Here is a 23,483-nt window from a genome sequence, read left to right on the forward strand (position 1 = left end):
TTAATGGCTAACTTGGGTATTTTGTATAGTTCATAAATATCATTACATACACTTATTATTCCAATCCAAGAACAGCTGGATTAGTTAACATTAATTAACTAACATAAGTTAACACTAATACAAAATGGGAAAACTCATTGCCTTCTGCTTACATTAAAGAATAAAATGGATTTTTTTCAGCACCAATCATATGAAAGGGAGAGAAGAGCTTCTGGCCAAGGAACCAAAGGTTTGGCCATAAGTACATGAATAAAAGAAATGGCTTTCTATTACAGGTGATAAAAATTGTACTCAGCATCTTTTGATATATATCATCTCAAAAGTTTTGTTAGCACAGCCCTCTTGTGGGCTCATTTGTGTTTGTGTAACAACTGGAGATGGGGAACAGCTAATTCCTTTACCTGTTGGACAAACCTTCACTCCTCCAGGCTACCAGAGAATTGGCTGCAGGTATAATCATTCATCCCCTTGCCCTGGAGGAACAGAGCTGCTGCCAGCAATTTGTCAGCATAATTTGGGCTTATTGTTCTTGTTCTGAAGTTTTATCTTATTTTCTTTTTCTAAATTAAATACTTATTCATCAGGGAAAAGAAAAAAAAAAAGTAATGTGCTATGTTTGAAATGTTCTTCTGATTTTCTTAACTCCTACCTTTTAAAAATTTTCAGCTACATGAGGTTGAGGGTAGTGACCCACCATGTTAGGAAATAGTTGTGCTCAGTACAGACAAAAACTCAAAGCAAAAAGCAGGGGCTGATCCATTAAGTTATGGCCTACAAACATAACCCACCTATTCAGCAAGGATTTACTTTTTACATAGTTTATACTTCTGGTTGTTGGCCATACTGATGTTCCCAACCTCACCTGGGCAAAACATTCAATACAGCTGCTTAATACCTTATGTGTATAATCCATAGGATGGATACTAGACCTACAACTGCATGACAGATAGACCTGGTCTTTGCAATCCACAAGTCTTACCCCTCTTCACTTCTGGAAGGAATGGCTAATAAGAATCCTCAGGTAGACTGTTCACCATCCAGCACATAAGAAACCTTTAGATTTTTCTCTTCATTGCAAAGAAAAATACAAATTGGTATAGAGGATTAAAAAGATACCTTTATAATACAGAAAATATAATGGCATATATTTTCTAGATTCTACACTATTGTTGATACAAACATAGAATAAGAGAATGATTTGGGTTGGAAGGGACCTTAAAGATCATCTAGTTCTAACCCCTTATTATGAGCAAGGACACCTTCCACTAGACCAGTCTGGGATTTTGGGGACCATGAAATCCAGACTCACGACTAACTTCAGTTTCTGACAGGACCCACTTACTGCTTTGCCACCTGAACATCTCCTAGTGGCACTACCAAGGCTGACAGCCAGCACTCCCACCTCCCAGCCTGCCAAAACCAAGTGGGGGCATCACAACCAAAACCAAGGGGGTCAGAATAAATCAAAATGCTAAAAAATAGACGCTTTTCACTGCCAACAACTCTTGCATCATCCACTTCACGCAGCTTTGACTCGAAGGTGGGTTATTTTTAATGGGACGACAACAAAGGCACACAGAGATCAGATGGAAAAGAAACGGTGTTCCAAGTCTAGGGAAATAAGGTCGTTGGAATGACAGGCAGGCGATAACTCCGCCTGCAACTCAGCAGAACAGCGAGGGCGACTTGTGCACAGATGGAAACCTTTGCAGCGTTAGAGGAGGCAAGGCCTGGCAAACTAAAGAGCAGGAGAAAAAAAAAAAACAACAAAAAATCTCTGCATGGAAGTCTCAGCCCTGACCTGGATTCCCTTCCTAGCCCCAGAAAAGTCAGAAGCTTTCTATCTTTAGTTCCCCCCTTATTGCAAATGAGGGTAAGACTCTTCTCTGACTCCTCGCAGCTGCATAGGGAAAATAAGATATAAGCTGTCTTTGTGCATGAAACACGGGAGACAAACAGATAAAAGGAATGAGAGTGGTTATCAACGTGAGAGGAGAGAAAACTGGAAATAAACAGGACTATAGCCAGTGATTTTTACAAGGTCAGGAAGGGACCAAAGGCACAGCTAACACTGCACACTGTCAAAGGTCAGCAAACCAAGACCCACCAAACAACACCAGTGCTCTCCATCAGCTCTGCTGTGGGGCCTCAGCCTGACCCTGCCCAGGTGTGTGCACAACACCAGCTGTGTACCCACAGAGGCATCTCTAACACAGCACAGCCTTCTGACTCCCTCCTTACCCTCAAATCATGCAGGAAAAGAGACTGTGGCAGGGAGAGAAGAGGAAAGGAAAGGGCCTGACAGTCCTAAACAGGATGAATGAGAAATGTGAGTGCAAAAGGACAGGGTGATATTGCTTTCCAAAGGAAAAGAATAATTAGAAGCAGCAAACATAAAACCACAAAAAATAAAGGAGAATGAAATGGAGATCATCAGTCTGGGCAGGACATAAAGACAAAGAGGAAGGAGAAAAACCACAGCTCTTCTCTTACAGAAGGCACCAAAGCCCTGTCAACTCTGCAGGGGCAAGACTTTAAAAAAGCCCGTTTGTGCATGTTTGTGTGCACAGGGGGCTGCACGTGTTCACAACTATGCAGAGCCCCCCCCTAGCCCGGGCTGCATTCTGTCAGAAGCACAGCTCCAACACCTTCTGCCTATGCTGAAATCAAACCTGCTGCACTTGGGGAGTCATCTCCAAGGTCCTGCCAGGGGAGACAGCATGGGCAGATGGACTATTCTTTGAGAAAGAGCTCTAGAGGCACCCAAAAAAACCTCTGGCAATAACAAAAGTAAACAGCTTTTAGACACTTAGACTTCAGGGTTTGCTTCTTGCATTGGAGGTTGCTGCACCTGGTAGCCTTGATGGACACCTAAACAGCAATATATATCCTCAATCACAGTGGGCCTTAAAATTTGACTGACCTTATTTCATTCCTCTTTTTTTTTTTTTTTTTTTTTTTAATCCCAGCTCAACAGTAAACACTGCCTGCCCAGCCAGGTTAACTGAGCCAGCTGATGGTGATGCAGGGTTTTTGTCTCCCACACAACAAACATTGACTAGTACTTTCTATTTAGAGCAACCCCGCATTGTAAACCTGTCTCCTCCCTTTGATAAGAGACATATCACTAGATAGCATTAATCCCTGGCCCTTTTCTGACACAAGGAAGCACAGCTTTGCAGCCAGGAGATAAAAATCACTGCTCCACATACATTTTTTTTTTTTTAAGTTTAAATATCATGCAGAAACATGCACAAAGTCAGCCCCAAACAACACCACTATGTCCAGAAACCTGGTATGCAAGTCCTCCTTGGCTCCTACTAAATTTAATAAGATTGGAGAATTTTCCACATCTTTCTAGACCAGGAAAAAGGTCTTCAGAGACAAATAAGAGTTTCCTGTTCAATATTTCATGTAATGATTCTTCCGAAGGTGTAAACAGGAAAAGTGTCTCGCCACTTAGCCTGAAAATGAGAGCCTGCCATCCCTTCCCTTTATTGCATTTATGTGTTAAAAGTCATTTAGAAAGGGCTCTGCCAGATGCTCAGGTACAAATGAGACAGCACAGGCTGTCAGATGACTGGCTGAGGTCCCAAAACTGGCCTACCCAGACAGACTTGGGCAGGAGGGAGACCTCAACCTCAACTTCTCCCACCCTCTCCCTTCTGTCCCACCAGGGTCTCAGCAGGCAGCCTCAGTGGGAGTCAGTGCTGCAGATGTGACTTTCACCCTGAATATGTGGACTCAGACAAATAGCAAAGGTTTACTTACAGCAAAACCCACATCTCTAAGCATTCCCCTTACAGAATTTTAGGGTTGGTACATATTGGGAAGACAAAAATTAACCCATTGGGGCACCTGCTGCGAATTGCTTTGCATTACTTAAATGCAGGTTCTGACTTCCAATGTCCCAAGTGGGGCTTCTTGGGGAGGGAAGGCACAAGCACAGCCCTTGCTCTGCAACAGCCACGCTTCATTCCAGCTCCACCGCCAGCAAAAACCCCGAGCTTGTGTCACAAATATCAAATGGTTTTTTCAGCTAACTGGCAACAGACGCCATTCGGAGTCAGCGTATTCTGATTACGGCGCATTGTTCGCAGGATCCAAGAGCCTGCTTGCCTCACGTTGTTGTTCAACACCAAAATTAAATTGCAGGATAATTAGCTTTGCTCCAGCTACACCTTTCTGCTCTGGATGGATGTGATACCTGCAGAGCCTGTGTTGGGTATAAAATGTGTTCCCGATTATAAAAACGCTTGCTTAATCTTGAGGGCACCGCCTTGTTTTTTAAGGCCCTCTGCAAGTCATGCACTCCAGTACGTGCTGCCCGTTATCTCCAGAAGGCTTAAAACTGGAATCCCCGTGATTCACATTTTCCAACGCTCATGGCCAAACCCTTCTGCGGAGCAGCTCCTCCACTCTCTTCCCATTTCACAACAAGCCAAATCTGCAGCGCGGCGGCTCGGCTCTGCGAGCCACATGCCAGCGAGCCAGTGGCCACAGAACACACCGAGCCCCAGCTGTGAGCCAGAAAAGCCAGTGAGCTCCAGGGGTGGCTTGCCAGCGTGAGGTGGCCGTGGCTCCCTGATGCCTCCACCCGCTTGTTGAGGGGTGGCTTGGAAGCACAGCCAGCTGCCAGAGTCACACAAAAATGTTGGGCTGAGAGGTCCGTGTGGTCCCACTGCACCTCCCAGGGAGCTTCTGGAGTACCCACTGGTGCTTATAGCAGCATAGGGCTCATGGCATGGCTCTGCATGGATCCGTGCCTTGGGCCAGGCAGACCTCAGACTAAGCAGACCAGCCACCACCTCACAAATGTTTCCCGTCAACCCCAAAACTCTGCTCTGTCTGAAATTACCAGCAGCACTTCAACCTATTCCATACAGCGCTTCAGTTTATCCCCTTCCTCCTTTAAATACTTTTTAAAATACTCTTTAAAATGCTAATTAAGTGGAAAGTGGCAGAAGAGGCCAAAACCAAAGCACGAAGCCACCAAAAGCAATGTTTACTATGAGCCTTCCGACTCGGCATAGTGCTTTTCCTATGACACCAAACAGAAACATTTTGCTTTCTTGGCAACATTTCTTCAAGTTATCCACAGAATGAAATAATTACTATAACATATCATGGCTTATCCTTAAATATCTTCTATATATATGTTGCTATCACTAGATGACACATAAATTAAGATATCAACCCTACCTGATGATAAGGGAAAAGGAGAAGCAGAAAATCTCGGCTCATAAGCACCTAATCGTCTCACTCCAGAACCTCAGCGACAGACCCGGGAAGAGAATCTGCATCTCCCCTCCTGCCTCATGCTGTCACCAAAGCAGCATTCCCCACCCCTGCCCGTCCAGCATTGCTTTATCACCTCTCACCCAAAGGATCTCTCAAACACTTGTCACTGAGGGCCAAACATCAGCTCAATGCACATGTGCATTTAAGAACAAAATTAATCCTCCCTGCACACACTAGTCATGTGCATACCATCACTCTGGCTTTACAGAAAATAGTAATGAGACAGAGATCCCTCACAGGAGTTAGATTAATGTAGCAAGACACGTCTGCAGATACCCTGCGTTTTTCTACAAAGCTGTGCCACAGAACACTACAACGGGCCTCACGGACACTGGGAAAGCACAATGACGCTCCCATAGCATGTGGAAGCCACGCCAGTAAAAGTGGTTGCACAACAGGGAGGAGGGCCAGGAGCCTCCAGGGGTAACACAGCTGCAAAATCCTCCAGGCAGAGAGGGGTAAAGGAGGGAACGCTCGAGCACAGTGCCTAGGCTGCCTCCAGTGTGCATGAGCAGCTTGCCCCAAGCATCCCAACCAATATTGGGAAATGATGGGAAGCTGCCTGCTGTCGACTCTCAAAGGCTTCTCTCCTTGTCACCCTCCTGTCACAGTGATGCCACTCAGCTATGGAACCCCTGTCCATGTCAAGTGCTGCCCAAAATGCCTGTGTGAACACGGGCAAAGGGGTGAGCAAAGCCATGACTTCAAAGGGCCTCCTGGCGACACGGCTGTACCCATCACCAAAACACAGCAGCGACACCACTCCCCCATAACGCTGCACGACAGTACACCAGAGAAAATGTATAAATCACAAGCCACTGGGACACTCCCCTCATCAAAAAAAATTTGGCCAGCTCTACCTGCACAAGGTAACTCGACAATGCAGGTGTGAGTGGAGGAGTTCAGGAGCAAAAGTATCTCTGTGGCTGCACCCCAAGAGGAAGAGTCCCCTATACGGGCTCAAGCCTAAAACCAAAGTGCCACCTACTGAGTCTACAGCATTTGTGTTCTCCCAAGGTTTCTAGCCAGGGGGTGGCCATGGTTAATACTTAGTTCACCAGATTAATCCAAATATCAACAAGCAGCCCTCCATGTGAGAGCACATGCCTCGGGTTGCTGCTGAGCACCAGCAAGCAGGTGATATCCCAACTGATACCCCAGCCAGAGGCTTCCCTGCACACCCCACCCCAATGCAACAGGTACCACCAGCCTTGCCAGGGGTCGAGACTTTAATGTCCATAGATCAAACCCTGCTTGCACTGACAGAGCTGGTCTGGGTTCAGGGCAGGCCAAAACACCCACGAGACAATAGGTTCTACCATTTCTGTTTGCACAGACACTTGTAGCCCTGCACCCCAACAAAGCCATGGGGGTTTTTAATCTGCTCTTACCCTCCCTTCTCCTGAGAGCTATGCAGACCTAAATGGAGCTATTTAAAAACACCAGCAATGGTCTGACCTCAGGAACAAAACTGGACCAAAACCTAAAGGCCAAGTGAATGAAAAGAAAATTACAAGGTAAAGTTTGCCTTCCCTGAACGTGTGCCAGCTGCAAGAATCTTACATTACATCGATGCAGCTTTCCAAAGTTTAAATACAATAATTTTCTGTATGAAGGGCCCAGTAACCCTAATGGAGGCATAATTAGGCATTGATGCCATGCCCATATGAGAGAAGCTTGAAAAACTTAAATAAACTGTGAATGGCAGGATTAATACCTCAGCTCTGCATTTTGTACAGCTGTTTGAATACAGTACACTGCCTGTGACGGCATCAGCTGTTGCTTTACTCTGGGTCAGTACTTCTGAAGTTAAAACAGGCAGTTCTTTTAAGCAAATAAAGAATTACTCCTCTTATTGTTGGCCAGTTTACTTCAGCAAAGAAGGTCTGGATACATATTTGCTTTATATTTTAAAAAACCAACCAAACAAAAAAAGACAGAAGAAAAAGCAAGCCAAGCTGCAAACAAAAATAACTGGCCAAATTCGAAGTCCAGTGATGCTAATAAGAGAATTTTAATTTACTGCAATAGCTCTTCAGGATGAAGAAGTAGGTAATGCAGTTTTGGAGATCATCTGCCCAAGTGGGAATATCATATAGATGCCTGGAGAGTCCTTGAGAAAATAGCTCACCTCCGTACTGATTGAAGAGGAAACACAATACTTTGGTGAAATAGAATTCTGTATTTCTAGGAAAGGCTCCAATAGCAAATTGCTTACTAATGCAAGAAGCCTTGTAAATTTTATTATGAATGAAAGAGGCAATGGCAAGCGTGTGACACTGCACAGCGTATGCACACATGGCCGAGTCAGTAAAAAGTAAATAAATAGGTTACTTATAAGCTCTAGAAGACACCTGAAAATATCTCTAACACAAACTCAAGCTCAGTGAACTTCAAGCAAGAACATAAAACAGCTCCAAAACTATCTGACCATTATTTTTCCCACCAGCTCTCCTGCAGGCTAATATTCCATCTCGGCTTTCTTATTGGACGTATCAGCCGAAAAAAGTTCATCTAGATTTCTTCACTGTCTTTAAAAAGCAACTTACTACTCGACATGGAAAAAAATTACCTGAAACTATAAAAACACAATGCCCAAAAACCACTGCTCCACTCTCCCCCTGGCCGAGCACCTCAGCCGGATCCTTCCCCAAATCCCCGCCACGGCAAAACTTCCCAATTCCCTTTTTTTCCCAGGCAGCATTAACAACAATATCACTCTTGAGCTGCAGGAGAAGAGGAGGGTGCAGAGCCCCAGCTGGGGCGATGACGGGAGCCAGAGGCTAAAAGTGCTGCTGTGGAGATGAAATATGCCTAATGAAAAGCTTACCTAAAGCTGGCGGGGGAGCCAGCGCCCGGCCCGGCCAAACCTCTCCAGAGCGCCCGGGCACGAGGCCGCCAGGACGCCCAGGAAAGACGAATTAACTAAAAGTTAATGTGGATGTTCTCATTCAAAAGAAAAGTGGCCTACTCCAAAGGGGATTAGGCTAAAGTGAACTAAGGCCACTTTACTTCTGAATGAGAGCATCCACACAATAGTCCAATGCACTTTAACTAATGCACTTTAATTTTACACCCAATCAATTTGTCTTACCTCTCCTGAGTGTCCTTGTGTGGACAAACCCAGAAATTCATCGAGTTTTGAGGCCAGGCAGGGAACATTAGATCAACTCATCCCACTCCCCGTGTGTTATGGGCCATTGCCTTTCACAGTTATCCCTTTATTGATCCCCAAAACTCATGGATGACTTACGTATAACCTCTGACGGAGGCAGGGAGGAAACATTTCTTCAATAGCCTGGATTTGAAGATGCTTGCAAAATAAAAGCCATTTGCAAAAGAAGAAGCCACCATGACTTTCAGCAGCCCATCCTGTTGCAAACAGAAGAGGCCAAATTTGGGCAAAAATCCATCCTACCTTCTGTATGCCCTGCAAGTTCTTAAGAAAATGGCAGCCTCTGCATTATAACACTTAAATCTCTTTTACTTTTAAAATTGCAAGCAGACCTTTTCCCAACAGGACAAACTCCAGGTTTTTGGGTTTTTTTAATTCACCTCACCAACATTTAAATTTTCAACATTTCTCCAGACATCGACTGAATGACATCAAACTCCCTTTCCCAAAACATAATAACCCCCAGAAACCACTTGCTGCCTGCACTATTGCTTTTGTACGCACCGTGACTCACGTAAAGCCTGTCGCTCTTTACCTCTTGGATATGTACTCCCAAAAAACAAATAAATGAACCAACGACAGCAGTAACCATTGAGGCAACTCAAGGAGTTGAGCCCTCAGGGGTGAAGGGGTTCCCCTGTGCCAGCAGCACTCTTGCTAACAGAGACCAAGTCCCCACTGTTGAGGGACTGAAGTTTTCCAGGGTTCTCATCTAAATTTTAAGAAAAGGAATCCTGGGGACACTGGCCTGATGGGATTCTGCTCTCACCTACGCTCCGGGCTACATCTCTTATTTTTTGCTCTTTGAAGGTAGTGAAAGTGAAAAGGCGACCACACTAAGGAGGCCAAAAGAGAGCTGAAGCAACCGCGGACAAGTTGTGTTTCAGACGCGTTACAGAGTATCAGCGGTGGGTTTAGATACAGAGCCATTAATCAGGGGCGGAAATACACTCAAAGAAGTCCAAACACAAAACGTGTGCTCTCTTAGAGCTACCCTCTCCAAATATTGCTGCAACTGCAGGAAAAAATAAAAGTACAACCACTAATTATTCCCAATCTGCCGTGTAGGTCAAAGCCCGCTCTGAGAAATGGAGCACGCGGACAAGAAGGTAACACACCAAGAACACGAAGTAACACCGCAGCGCACCCCGGTTTTTCCCTCTCTCACATAACTCTCTCCAGAAAACAATTCCAGAAACCTTCAAAAATGTTCCTGACCAGAAACAACCCTCCTCTTTATTTTCTTAAACTTGTTTAGATTACACAACATAGATCCTAAAAAACTGCGTGCTCACATGACCAAAAAAAACCCCCAAATGCAGAAATGCAAAACAAAACAAAGATTCCCTAATTTAAAGAAGCTGTGCCGGATTTTCAGTGCCTTTTTAAAGTAGTATTTATCAGCACGATGTACACTTACTCATTTTGATTGAGTGCAATATAATTTGATTTTTTTAAGGTCTAACATTGCCCACGCGGGGCTGCAGTAACCCTTCCTCATGCAGAGCCCATTACCTTTATTATTACCTGCGGACCAGTAGGCATGGAAATACTCAAACCCTCAGCCATAAAGGTTAAACTTAAGGTAAAACTCATTTTTTTCACAACTTTCAAGCCTCCAAGTTGCCCCAAAATAACAATCTGTGGTCCCTAACGCAGACACAGCGAGCTCTGGCGTACAGAAATGCCTTGGGATACACTCGCAAATGTTTAGGATCAATTCTGAGGTTAACCGGGGTTTAAACACAGCTCTGTCAGGTCTGATGTTGAAAAGACTTTCCAGAAAAAGTGGGAATTAAACCATCTTTTGCAACAAGAGCTAACTAACTTCAGTTTGGAAAACTTTACACGGAAATTAGGCCTGAGCACGCAACTTCAGGAAGGCAGCAAATCTTACACCCAGCTGTAAGGATGGCGGCTTTTGGGTTCTTGAATGATTAAAAAAAAAAAAAAGAACCCCAAGGACTCATGAACTGAAATCATAAACTAAAGAAAATATATTCAATCTTATGTCTAGTCAACAACGTATTTACTTGTTTAAAGAGATGGAGAGCAAAGAAAATCTTATTTTGCTAATACAATTTCAGCCACAGTGTATCAGATGAAAACATGTCTGGAACAGAAATTAACGTATGCTATCTTCACATAAATAGCCTGCCAAACTGGGGCATGGTAACAGCTTCTAAACATCACAGCAGAAATAATAAAAATTACTTGAAAACAAACAAAAAAAGGATTCACTGGCTCAAAGTGACAAAGTCAGTGGACGAAAATTAAATTTTGAGTCTTTTAAACATTATTTTATAGGTCGTCCTCAGAGTCCTACTTTGCTGTAACTCTTTTATTATGCAGAAATGAATTCTACCTTGCACCCTCTGCACCACATCTATTATTTTGATGCCTGTTCCTCCAATGTGGGAGCACATATCCCAAAGGCAGCAATATTCTTAGCTCTCCTCTTTAAAACCATACATGGTTTGAAAGTACCTGTGAAGTAAAACAGTATTTCCCAGTAATTTTTTCCCGAAGGCATTATTTTGGTATTGGCTACAAGGTACAGCTAATATATTTGAGAATTCGGAAAGTTAAGCCTAGTCGTAACTGGTCGATGCCCTGAACAACTCTACCACCTTCAGCTATGCTTTATATTGCATTCCAGTTTATGATTCTTTCTTTGTAAAGAATACATTTTAAGTAATTGTTCCGTTTTAAAAAAATAAAATAAAAAGCTGCCGCCTACCCGCATTTTTGTTAGAGCAACTCTGCAACTGCGCGCATTAAAATAAAATCTATTGCAACATAAATAGAGGTGTTGCTTTATTATATACGTGTGTATATATGTGATATATTATCACCCAAGAAGGGCCATCTAAAACGCCACAGTTGCAAACATTTAAGACTGTAACAAAAACGACTGAGACTCCAGTATCGGTTTACTATCCTTCAACAATTTCCCTGACAGTGGAGTCAAATAATGTTGAATTATGGACCTTCTTGCAGGAAGTCTTATTTCATGTTCATTTTTTGATCATTTCCCTCATAGTTCCTATAGGAATTTGGCTCTTTGCCGATTTGCCTCTAAAAGTTTCTGCATCTGTAATTGGCTTGTGCATTATTAAATTGCAATTTTTTGTCAAGCAATGCTACTGTGGACGGGCTCAACAAGTTTATTTTCAGTAAGAAAAATACTGGTTTGTCCCTATAAAATCTATCTTACTCAGCTAATGCACTTTATTTGGATGTGGTGGGTATTTGTACCGTGCTTTCCTTAAGGGACTTTCTAAAGGCTTTTTTGTGGACACGCTCTTATAGGAGAATTTTACAGTTTGGACTGGAGCACCTGGGTGCCAAGGTGGGGTGGATTCAGGAAAACAGCCCCATGGTAACAGTTCAGGATTACCCACAAAACTGAATTTCTGTTGTCAGACTACAGGCAGTCTTTGGGCTTTTTTTTTTTTTTTTTTTTTTTTTTTTAATCAGAGGGAGTTTTCCCAGACACATCACACAACAGCTGTGTTCTAAATCTTCCTGAGCTCTGACAAACACCGAAAATTTAAACATGCAAATGTTTGAAAAGCTAATGATTAAAAAAGGTTTATTTTGAAACTTTTGAGGATGACTGCAATTCTTCAGCTAGGTTTTTTTTTTTTTTCCCCCTCCAAGTCCTGGGGTCTGGATGATTTTGAGTTCAACTCTCCCCAGCACAAAGCCCAAACTCCTGCCCTGTACTTGTGGAGCCGTGACAGTAAACACCAACTCCGCAGGTCTCACCCTGGCAGGCAGCGGGGTCGAGCCGTGGGAGAAGGATGCTATTTTAGTGACCTAGTGCCACTGAGCTGGTTAAATCACTGAACAATGGTTAGTGTTATAGGGCTTTACTTTGCAAAATCTAGCATTAGTGTCATTGCTTTCTATTAACCGGGGGGACTTAAAGGCACTGGCTTTGAGGGGCCTATAGGGAAAGAGTAAATAAGGGGAAACCAATAAATTAAAAGAAAAAAAAAAAAAAAAAAAAAAAAAAAAAAAACAAAAAAAACAAACACACCGCCCTGTTAACTGTAACCTTTACTACCACAATATAAGAAAATGTAATTAAATCCATAATAAAAGCTTTTAAATACTTACTCTTTTACTACTCTCCCCAGCAGAGCCGTGGGCAGGCAGAGGAGGGGAGGGGGTCCCCAATCCCCAAACCAGCCCCTCGCTCCCACCGCCCCGACCCTGCGCGCCCGCGCATCCCCGGCCCGCGCAGCCATAAACGCGCCCTGCGCACTCACATCCTAATTAGCCGCCCCGGCGGCCAGCACTCAACACCTTATTATTGACCCATTAAGGGCCCCGATACTGCCGGCCCGCGCCGGGGCCGGGCTTGGCACCGCAGTTCACCGGAGGGCGCGGGGGGACTGCGCATCCCTCGGTAAAGCCCCTCCATCCACCGCCATCTCCGCGCCTTTGATCCGCCCGCAGGGGGAGGGCGGAAAAGCGGATTGTTTTTTGCACCTTTTCCCCTTTGAACGGGGAAAGCAAAGGGCCGCGGGTGCGGGAGGGAAGGCGCCCCGGGGCGCGGCTCGCACAAGCCGCGGGTGCGGAGAGGGGACGGCGCAAGGTCCGCGCCCCGGGCCACACAAACCGGGGGGACCGCGGGGTGCTGGGGAAACACAGCCGACCCCCCGACAACCCCAAAAGTGTAGCTTCATCTCTTTAGCTTTCACTTTAATAAAATAATGATTCGTTGGGAAAATGGGGTATAAATCTTCATTTTGGAGGCAATTAAAGTGTTGATTTCATTCGTGCCCCTGAGCGATTCTTGTAATTTGCTCAAATAGCTTTATGTACCCAGCACTCCAGAGCTTTTAGAAACCCATTTTCTAGTTAGACTTGTTGGATTACAATTTTTATTCAACAGCAGCGAGCCGAGCTTCCCTCAGCTAGACCCTGGCTGGAGGGTTCCCCTGGCTCTAAGGCGCGGGGCCGGCAGCTCCCTGGAGCATCCTCACCAGCCCCGGGTACCTCCCTGCCGCACCACCCTCCACCCACTCTGCCAAGCTTCTCCCCTGCACAGCGAAATTGGGTGGAGGGAAAAAAAAAAAAAAAAAAAGAAAAAAAAAATCCCTTCAAAACAACCTACCTACGTGCACATAAACCCCCTTTTTAAAAAGTTCGTGCCTTCCTCCAAGCCTGCCTCCCCTGTCACAAACCGATAGCCTTTGGCAGATAAGAGAAAATATTTCAGATACTGCCCACGCTGCAATGCAACGCACCTTCATGTCGGTGATCTATAAAATAACTCCCAGCTGACAGTGCCAGTGATAACAGCAAAGCAGCTGAGGAAACTCCTGCCTGCTTGGCTGTGCCTTGCTTGAACAAAAGGAAACCTCCAGAGTCAGGAGCAGATCACTCCCCACGCTGTATTTACGTAGCTGATCAAAAAGAAGAAATAACTTGGGGGGGCTTAAGCAGGGATTTATTTTTTTTGTGCGTGTGCTGGAGGTCTCCTCTCCCACAGGCAGAGCACTGCTACCCCTGGGTTCAGAGCAAACAACCGGACCGGGAAAACCCCACCGTTTCACCCAACTCGAATAAAAGCCAAATCTCAGCCACTACCATCACCCAGGGGCTTAATTTAGATCCGGGCACCTCCTGCATTAGCTCCCATGAAAAGGCCAGGATTCCTAGTCTGCGCCCAGTGGAAGGAGGAGGGAAGGAAGAGAGGACAGCCAGCTCTCCCCACTCAGCTCACCCGCATTTCCCACCCCACTGCAGCCGACATTAAAGGTCTGAACCATCCCAAACAAAACCTGGACAATCGTCACAGCCACGCGAGGCTTCGCTGCCTTGGCTTTGGCTTTGACTACATATATATATATATATATTTCTTTTTTTTTTTTTCAAGAGAGGGCTCAAAAACTTGAAAGATCAAGAAGAAGAATTTAAAACCCGAATCCTGTTTTATTTTCTCCCCCCCTTTTTTTTTCCCCCTTCTATTAAGTAAAATAAAATGGGCGCGTTTGCAGCAGGCAGGCGTGCACAAAGCAATGTTCACTCAAGTCTAAAAGCGTTCGGCCAAGGAAAACTGACAAGACGGACTAATGAACCGTAGAGACGGGAAGAAAATAGCCAGTATTTGCTAGATTTCAAACCCTCTCTGTCTTCTCTGGACCACCTATCTTGGATTTTATTATTATTTTGGTCAACGACTCCAGCCCTTCCTTCCCCAAGCTACCAAGAAGCCAGTTGATTCCCAGATAGCGCTTCCATTATTGGAAAGGGTAAATAAAATAAAGACAAAAATTAAAAGCGACAAGGAACAGGTCGAGTTTGCAGGCGACGCTTTTACAAGCTCATCTCGCCAGGTCGGATCCGGGAGCAAGCCTTAATGAAGCAATAATAGCCACATTATTCAAAAAATTTTCATTTCGATGGAAATTTATCTAAAAGGGGCTTAATCATATGCAAATAATAAAAAGGAGGCGTAGTGACCCGGCGAGCGATCTGCATACAAATTTTAGCACGTGAGACGTTGGGGAAGAATCATACCTGATCCGTTAGGTTTGCTGATCTTGTTATGTCTTCACTGTCCGATTTTGATCCGCCCTCTCTATCGTCTATGACCAAATCGATAGGCATTTTTCCTTTCAAACAGCTAATATACCGGTGGCAGAAATTGTCACATAATTCGTGTACCTACGTTATGAGGGAGGTCACCAAAAAAAAAAACAAAAAGGAGAAAAGGAAAAAAAAAAAGAAAGAAGAGAAAGGTAGGGGGGAAAAAAAGGAAGAAAATATAATCAGGAATACGTAAGTAAAATTGACAAGTGCAACCAGTCTCCCCCCTTCGCCCCTGTGACATCAAAAGTCCTAAATAGGGGAAACACACTGCAATTATCCCCCTGAGACCTCTAGACGCATCCAGAATTAGGAATAACTTTCTTTTCTCGCAAAATAGAGATATCCCAGAAAATTGACAGTGACAAGATGATTCACAGGCTACAACATATTCAACACCCGTGTAAAATTCATCTGCTCCCGGAGCTGTGGCCATTAGAGAGGTGACCTGCATGGGTGACATTTAAGGTAAACTATTTAATTTCATCCAGTTATTTCATCATAAACCCTTTCCAAAGGGGTATGAGGACAGAAAAAAGGATTAAAAAAAAAAATCCACATGCACTGGGCTGAAATACATTATAGGCATCCATGCCCTGAAATCCCCAGTTGCTCTGATAGACTTGTACCTGAGCTGCCTTTATTAATGGGCAGATTTTAAGACATTTCGGTAGAGCGAGAACAACCTGACAGTTATGGTTAGATAAAGTGACTGAGGCTCACGAGAAACTTTTCAACTATTTAAAAACCTCTCAAAATGTTTATTTTTAGGAGAAAGGGAATTCTCTTTCTAGGCCAGCTATCAATGACACGTAAAAAATCCTCAGGAAACCCAGAGCGCACTTCCAATTTAACGTGAGCTCGGATAACACCGCCTGCTTAGAAATTAGCCTTCTCCCTCCTAAGATTTCTGAAACAGCCAACAAAAAAAAAATCCTGCATTTAGGCTGCAATCTCTTTCTTCTGCTCAGAGGTGTACAATATTCCCAGGAACAAGAGACAGACAGAACTATCAACTCTGCTTTGTCCCTGCAAAATGTTACAGGACAATCCGCACCCTGAGCCTGACCTGCAGATGGCTCTTAAAAAAAAAAATTAAAAAAAAAAAAAAATTCTCCCTTCCAACTAACTGCAGACCGAAGTCTCTTCTTCACCATCACCAAGAAAAAACACAATACCTATTTTTTTTTAATCACAGTATCAGGGGCTTTGACTGAACTAACCATTTCAAGTCTCATCTGCGGCACCACAGAACTGCAACTATTTATACAAAGCCAGCAAAGTATTACAATGAACACAAGGCCTGGGCGTTCGAGAGCTCGGTTTTAGAGGCTGAAATTGTAATTAAACTGCGAAGAGAAATGGACGCCAAGATTGGTCTTGACACTAATTACCAGAAAGAAAGACATTTATGCAAATTTACCAGAACCCTGAACTTCAGCAGTACTGAAACGGAGGAGGAAGAAATGAGGGGGGGGAAGGTAGAGAGAGAGAGGGAGGGAGAGTGAGAGAGAGAGACAAAAATTACCTTCTCTAATTCCAACAGATGAAACCTTAATACTTGTATGGCTTGAATCATCTGCAAAGACACAAACAACACGAGCATTAATCTCATTCCTGGATTTGGGGATATTTCCCACAGCCACCCCGGCCGCACTTTGTAGAGCCTGACTTTTCTCTAGTAGTAAATAAAAAGTTGTTTTGATTTATGGCAATAACACTAAAACTTAATAGCGGTGGCTTTGTGCGCTGTTTAACGAGAAGCGATCTAGAGTTAACCAAAAAGAAAAAAAAAAAAAAAAAAATCCCAATTGCGACCAAGCAACTGAATTATACGGATCATAAACATTTCTTTAAAAAAAACCAAAAAACACAACAACAACAACCCTCTAAACACCATCACTGGCTCCTCGCTTTGTGAAAGCGGGAGCAGGACTCCTACAGCGGAGGCAAAATATTTATCCTTAACGGGGGAAGGGAAGAAAGAGAGAAACGACCTCGTTTTCAGTGAATTTGCCACTGGTGCATCTCCAGCCATTGTAATCCTCTATGTTTCCCATCGAGCTGCTTAAAAGGTGCGTGGAGGGGCTGGTTACAGCGGGGATAAATCCACGCTCCTCTTGGGCAAGGCGAGCTCACCATCAAGCCCGCCAGCTCCTCTTTGGATGGGCTTTTCCTTTATGTATCTCCTTATGGGATTTTTCTTTTTTTTTTACTTCCAAGCAATTACCACACCATATTTACTTGTGAATGTAAAAAAGTCATCGTCGTAACAATTACAATTTTTTAAAAATCCACGTGAGAAATTTTCAATTTGGCACCACCAAACCACCTCTCCAGATGACACAGAAGTTTTTTTAAAAAAAATAATAAATAAATGGGAAGGGAAGGGAGGGTGGGGGTGGGGAGAGGAAGAAGTGTTAACTCTTACCAAGTTATCCAGTTCAGGATTAGAGGAAAAGAGGGGTTTCTCTGCTCGGATCTAAATGTAAGAAAGGGGAGGAAAGGGGGAAAAAAAATAATAATAAAAACGATTTGAAATATGGAAGCAGAAAAAGCAGACGTTATTATTTCTTGCTTCATTACACTGTCGGGTCCATTATGTAACCTTCCGTGCAAAGCCCTGACTGCTGGATTTAGTACATCAGCCAAACACTTGAGCAAGTGAATCAAATACAGTAAAAAATACCTATGGAGCTTCCCCGGCAGAGCCCGGCCCGGCCCCGGGAGCCGCGCAGGCAAACTCCCGGCCCGGCCGGGCACACACCGCTCCGCTTTAGCCATTCTGTAACGGGGGAGTAAATGCCGAGATTTCCTCATAATGGGGGAGTTTTTTCTCACGTTTTGTTTTGGTTGGGGTTTTGGGGATTTTTCTGGTTTGGTTGTTTTTTGGGGTTTTTTTGGCCTCTTTCAGTAAGAGAGGGGGGAGGGGGAAACGCGCATCTTTATCTCAACAGAGACTTGTTTTTCTCGATACGATTTTTTTCCCTCTTTTTTTTTTTTTTTCTTTTACTGTTTTCAACCCGGTTTTTGCTGACCTGTTTGGCGAACACTGCTATGTCTTCATTGAAAGACTCAGAGGAGCAAACATCGCCTCCCGCTACCCCGGGCTCCCTGGGTGTGCATGTAGCTAATTCACATTTCTCAAAAATCAGTGCTAAAAGAGGGAACAGGGGGTGTCTGAAAGAAAATACAATAGTCACACACACAGAGGGGGGGAAAAAATATCATAACGAAACAAAACAAAACCAAAAAAAAAAAAAAAAAAAAAAAAAAAATAAAACCAAAAAAAACACCAACCCCCAAACACAACAATAGTCATTCCCAGAGCAGCGTGCATGGGGAAGGGGCACCCACAGAGGGGGCTCGGGTACCCCCCGCCACCTCCCGCAGCGTCCCGGCCCTTCCCACAGCCGGCCCGGCCCGGCATCTCTCCGGCCTTTTCGGCACTCTCTGCCCGCACATATTGCTAATACAACCTCAGGACAAGCCAAGAATAAAACCCAAGCCGGTTCCAGCAGCCATTTTGAATTAACTTTCCTTGTCTTTAAAAAAAAAAAATAAAAAATGAAAAAAAAAATAAATTAAAATCCCTGGGTATACACTTCTGCCTGTCTCATGCTTTTAATTCCCGCTTTCTGCTGGAGGACTCGCTGGGAGTGAAAAAGAGAGGGAAAAAAAACAACAAACCCAAAACAACAGGGAAAAAAAAAAAAGGAAAAAAAGGAACAATCCCCTCTAAATGGGGAAAAAAAAAGATAGGAGAAAAGCCCTTAAAGCCACATCCAGCAGAGCTCGGAGGCGCTGGCCAAGGCGGGCTGTGTGTGTCTCCCTCCCCACGGCCTGCCCAGCCCTGCGCCCCCCGGGGGGAACCAGGTGCTCCTGGGCAATCCCAGCTTGGAAAAGCCTCCCCGGGAGAGAAAGGCGGCGTGTGCATCTGCTTCCCCAGCCCGTTTAATAATTTAAATAAATAAATAAGCGTGGGCGCACACACACGTGTATATATGTATATTTATAACAGGGAGTTCATTTTTTTTCCCCCTCTCCCAGGGCTTCATATTTATTTTTTTCTTCCTTCTGGGTACGGTGTGGTACACCACCGACTTTTAACCAACCCTTCAGATTTCTGATAAACCGATAAAGGGACCGAACTCCACGGATTTTATTTTCCTCCCCCCTTCTCCTCACTGTCCTGAGAGTGATTTTTAAAGGCTCTTAAACTTCCCTTCAAACTCCAGCTGGGCAGATACATTTTAAAAGCATCTGCGCCCAGTGTAACAACCCGGCCAGCTCCCATCGCAAGGGCCTAGAAACAAGTTGCCACACTGAGAAACACTCTATGCTGTCGGATAAAAGGTTGAAAAAATAATAAAAAAGAAAAAGAAAATGAAAAGAAAAAAATAAGATAAAAAGAGTCGAGAGAAGCAGCCCTTGAAGGGAAAGAGAGAAGCAGCGCCCTTAAGGAAAAGACGAACAAGGTGGAAAGTTGGGCGAAGCTCTCCAAACTCTCCCTGCTCCCAAAACTCCTCGCAGGGATCCACCACCCGGCGCAGGTTGTGCCCTGGGAATATCCCTTCCCTCCTCCTCCTCTTCCCGCCGTGAACCATGGCATCTCCCCATGCCAAGGGGGGCACCCCGAGCCTCCTTTTAAAAACCATCACCACCAACACGCAGAACCGCGGGTGCCCCCCCTCCCTTTTATTATTATTTTTAAATTTTCTCCCCGCGCGCACGTTGCGCGGAGCCGGGCCGGGCTTACCCGTAGATGGCATCTTTATCTCTCTTGAGGGCGTCGTTGACGGAGGCGCCCATGGCGGGGGGCATGGCGTTGGCGTGGGCGGCGTGCGGGTACTGGTGCGAGTGCAGCGGCGGGCCGTGGTTCAGGTGGTGCACGGGCTGCATGGGCCGGGCGCCGTGCGGGTCCCCGTACATGGTGGTGGGGATGCCCACCCCCTCCATGCCGCCGTAGTGGGGCAGCTCGTCGTACTGCGGGGAAAGGGACACAGAGAGAGAGAGAGAGAGAGAGCGGGCAGGCGTCAGGAGGAGGAGGGGGAAGCGGCAGGAGCGGAGGGGTTTCGTTCCCCGCGTTCCCCCCCACGCCACCCAAGGGGGACGAGCCGCGGGGTCCCCCCGCCCCGAGCGCCCGCAGAGCCGGCCCGGGCTGCCCCGGCACCGAGCCCGCCGAGCAGAGAAACACCGCTGACACCACTACCAACCTTAGTAATAATAATAAATAAAAGTGGAAAAAAATCCCCAAACCCACCCCAATCCCCAAAGCCCCCAGCCCCCCCCTCACCCACCCACCACCGCTCCGTGAATGGACGCGCTTCCCCAGTCCACATTTCCCTCCGATAAACTTTTTTTTTTTTTTTTTTTTTTTTTTTTTTTTTTTTTTTTTATCCCTCGCTGATAAGAAGTCAGGTACCTTCAACCCCAGCGAGGATGCAAAAAAAAAAAAAAAAAAAAAAAAAAAAAAAATCACCAAAAAAAAAAAAACCCCACCAAAAACTTCAGCAGCGGTAAACAAAACAAAAAAACAGGAGCGAAAAGGAGAAGGAGAGATTTGAGGATTTCCAGCGATTCCACGCAGAATGCAACTTTTAAAGCCGAAAAGCTGGAAACGTTCGCCCGGGCTCTCGGGATTTTGGGAATGCCTCTCTTTTTTTTTTTTTTTTTTTTTAAGGGTTTTTCTTTGTTAAAGATTAAGGAGCGAAAGCTACCGCGGTTCCCAGGCAGAGGGGGAAACGGGCACTTTTCATCTATTAAAAGCGAAGGTGTGAATAAACACTTTTAAAGATCCCTGACACTTGCTTGGACCGAAAGAGTAAAAGGCAAGTTGTCAGCAGAGAGGAACTTTCTTTCCCAAGCAGTTCTCTCGGACGGCGGCAGGCAAATTAGGCAAGGAAACGTCTCTACAGGGCTTTTCTCCTTCCCCAAATCCCTGTTCACCCGACTACAGCTGATTTATTATTATTTTTTTTTTTTTAATCAAAACTTCATTTTAGGAGATAGTCAGAAAAAAAAAAAAAAAAAAAAAAGATCGCAGCCAAAATAGAAACAACAATACACATGGCAGTGAATGCTGCTAACCTCCAATTCAAATTAAAGTCACTTTCTTTCTGAAAGAGTGGGGGGTTTGCCCACCGCACTGCACCTTTTGGGACAGAATATATATAAAATATATAAAAGAGGGATGAGGGAAAAAAAAAAAAAAAAAAAAAAAAAAAGAGGTAAAAGAAGTAGAAAAAAAAAAAAAAAGTTGTGCTCACTCCCAGCCAGAACTTATCTTCTGAAAGTGAAGCGGTATATCATCACTAACACAGCAAAATGCTCAGAGACATGCACACATTCAAATATTTCAAGCACTGGTGGTTTTAAAAAAGACATCGGTAGGACTAGAGCTACAAAACCAACAAATACAGAGGCTCGGACATATTCACTTACATGCCTGCATGTCATTAATGTATAGAAAGCTCGCCTCTTCCCTGAGAGCTCCGGGATGGGGAGTAAAAGAATCAAGAAAATAGCAATATACACACAGGTTTTAAGCCTACAAGTACAACTGATAAATCCTCCCGCTGCAGGACACCGCTTTGTGCCCCTACTCCGAAAAGGAGGAAAAAAAAAAAAAAAAAAGAAAAAGAAAAAAAAAAGAAACTTTTTTTTTTTGCAGTGTCTCTGTCAGCCACGTTTCAATATTATTTCACATTTGAAATCCATTTTTTTTTAATCATACGTACCCTTTGCGCCATCGGCCTGCTTGCTCCCTTCCTACTTCAACTTCTAATATATCCTCTTTAAGGCCAGTGTGAAAAGAAAGAAACACGAAGTTCCCCCCCCCTCACCCCCAAAAAAAGGCAAAAATCCCTTAGCGTCTCCAGCAATGGAAGCAATCGAGTAAAATCTTCGGCTTGCTGGATCTCAGCGAAGCGATACGGTAACTCAGCATTAAAAAAGGAGAAAAAAAAAATTAGAAGAAAAAAAAAAATTCAACTCTTCCCTCCTTCCTTCCTTCTTTTTTCTTTCTTTCTTCCCTCTCTCCCTGTCTCTCTCTCTCTCTTACTCTCCCCCTCTCGTTTCCAAGACAGCAGCGGGGCGAAAGCAAATATCCTTTCCCCAAATCAGTTTTTTTTTTTTCTCTCTCTCTTTTTTTTCTCTTTTTTTTTTTTTTTTTTTTTTTTTTTTTAAAGTGCCCCTCAAACCCAACTACCAAGTCTCATGGCTTTTTGCCACTCCGGCTGTCAATCACAGGCGAGGTTGTCAAGGTGGTGAATGACTGATGATGATCCGCTGCGTGCGCTCCCACCGCGCAGGACACCGCGAATGGGGATTTTCGAGTGCGCTCACCCCAAAAAAAAAAAAAGAAAAAAAAAAAAAAAGGAAAAAAAAAATTTAGGAAAAAAAAATTTAAAATCGAGGGAGGAGGAGGAGAAGGAAGGGGGGAGAAAAAAATTAAAAATTAAAAAGGCTCGCTAAAACGCGCCGGCTCTCCTTTTATTATGGTTATTATGATGATGATGATGATGATGGTGGGGGGCTTTTTTTTTTCGCTCCTCCTCGGATCGCTCCTAATTCCTGGCCGGCGCCGGCTCGCTCTGCCCCTGCGCGGCCGCCGGGCGAGGCTGGCGGAGGCGGGCCGGGCGCGGGTGCCGTGCGGGGCGGGCGCGGGAGGAAGGGCAGCGGGGCGGGATGGCGGGAGGAGAGGGGTGGGGGGAAGGCGGGGGGGGGAGGCGCTGCTGCCGCCGCCGCCGCCGCCGCCGCGGTCCGAGCGCTGCCGTCCGTCCGTCCGCTGCCGCCGCCGCCGCTCCGCCCGAGCGCAGCGCAGCGCCGGGCTGGAGCAGACTGCGGGAACCCGGAAGTAGTGGTGGCCATAACAGGTCGCGTCTTACACAATGCGCTGGGCGGCAGCAACTCCGCCACCGGCGCAGGGGGGCGCGCCGCCCGCCCCGCGCCCGCGCAGCGCCGCGGCTTGGACACACCGCCCCCTCCCGGCCCTGCCCTCCGCGCCCCCGCCGCGGGACGGCGAGTCCGGCCCCCGCCCCGGGCGGCCGCGGGGGCGCTCCCGTCGCCTTTGTCTGGCGGCGGCGCCGCCGCCCCGCGCAGCGCCCGCGCAGCGCCCCGGGGTCGCGCCGCCGCCCGCCCCTCGCTCCGCCGCCCGCCTCGCCGGGAGCGCCCCCCCTCCCCTCCCCGGCGGCTCCCCCCGCGGCCGCCGGCCGAGTGAGCTCACCCGGCCCCCGGCCGCCGCCGCCGCGCCGCCGCCGACCAATCAGCGCCGCGCCGCCCCGCGCCGCGCCCCCATTGGTCCGGGCGGGAAGCGGGGCTCGGACCGGCGCGCCGGGGGGGGGGGGGCGCCCCCCATCCCCGTCCCCGTTCCCGTTCCCGTCCGTCCCCGCGCCCGTCC

General features: G+C 45.9%; 1 protein-coding gene across 4 annotated transcripts in view; it reads right to left on the reverse strand.

The window, feature by feature from the left end:
• The window catches only part of MEIS1 (Meis homeobox 1), a 108,821-nt gene extending 86,033 nt beyond the window's left edge, over positions 1-22,788 (reverse strand). For 2 of the 4 annotated variants that reach the window (XM_083856944.1, XM_083856946.1), the window contains exons 1-6: positions 21,823-22,788; positions 19,842-20,068; positions 18,121-18,262; positions 17,514-17,564; positions 16,611-16,661; positions 15,014-15,160 (exon numbers count right to left, since the gene is read on the reverse strand). In XM_083856944.1, coding sequence (XP_083713070.1) covers positions 15,014-15,160; positions 16,611-16,661; positions 17,514-17,564; positions 18,121-18,262; positions 19,842-20,068; positions 21,823-21,834 — 630 coding nt within the window. In that variant the 5' untranslated portion in view covers positions 21,835-22,788. Of the gene's footprint in view, positions 1-15,013; positions 15,161-16,610; positions 16,662-17,513; positions 17,565-18,120; positions 18,263-19,841; positions 20,069-20,382; positions 20,424-21,526; positions 21,735-21,822 lie in introns of those variants that run through there. The other 2 variants (XM_083856947.1, XM_083856945.1) reach the window with 2 other exon arrangements.
• Positions 22,789-23,483: the final 695 nt, after the last annotated feature.

The sequence above is a fragment of the Zosterops lateralis genome (genome assembly GCF_965231275.1).
Source record: "Zosterops lateralis genome assembly, chromosome: 3".
NCBI classification, from domain to species: Eukaryota; Metazoa; Chordata; class Aves; order Passeriformes; family Zosteropidae; genus Zosterops; species Zosterops lateralis.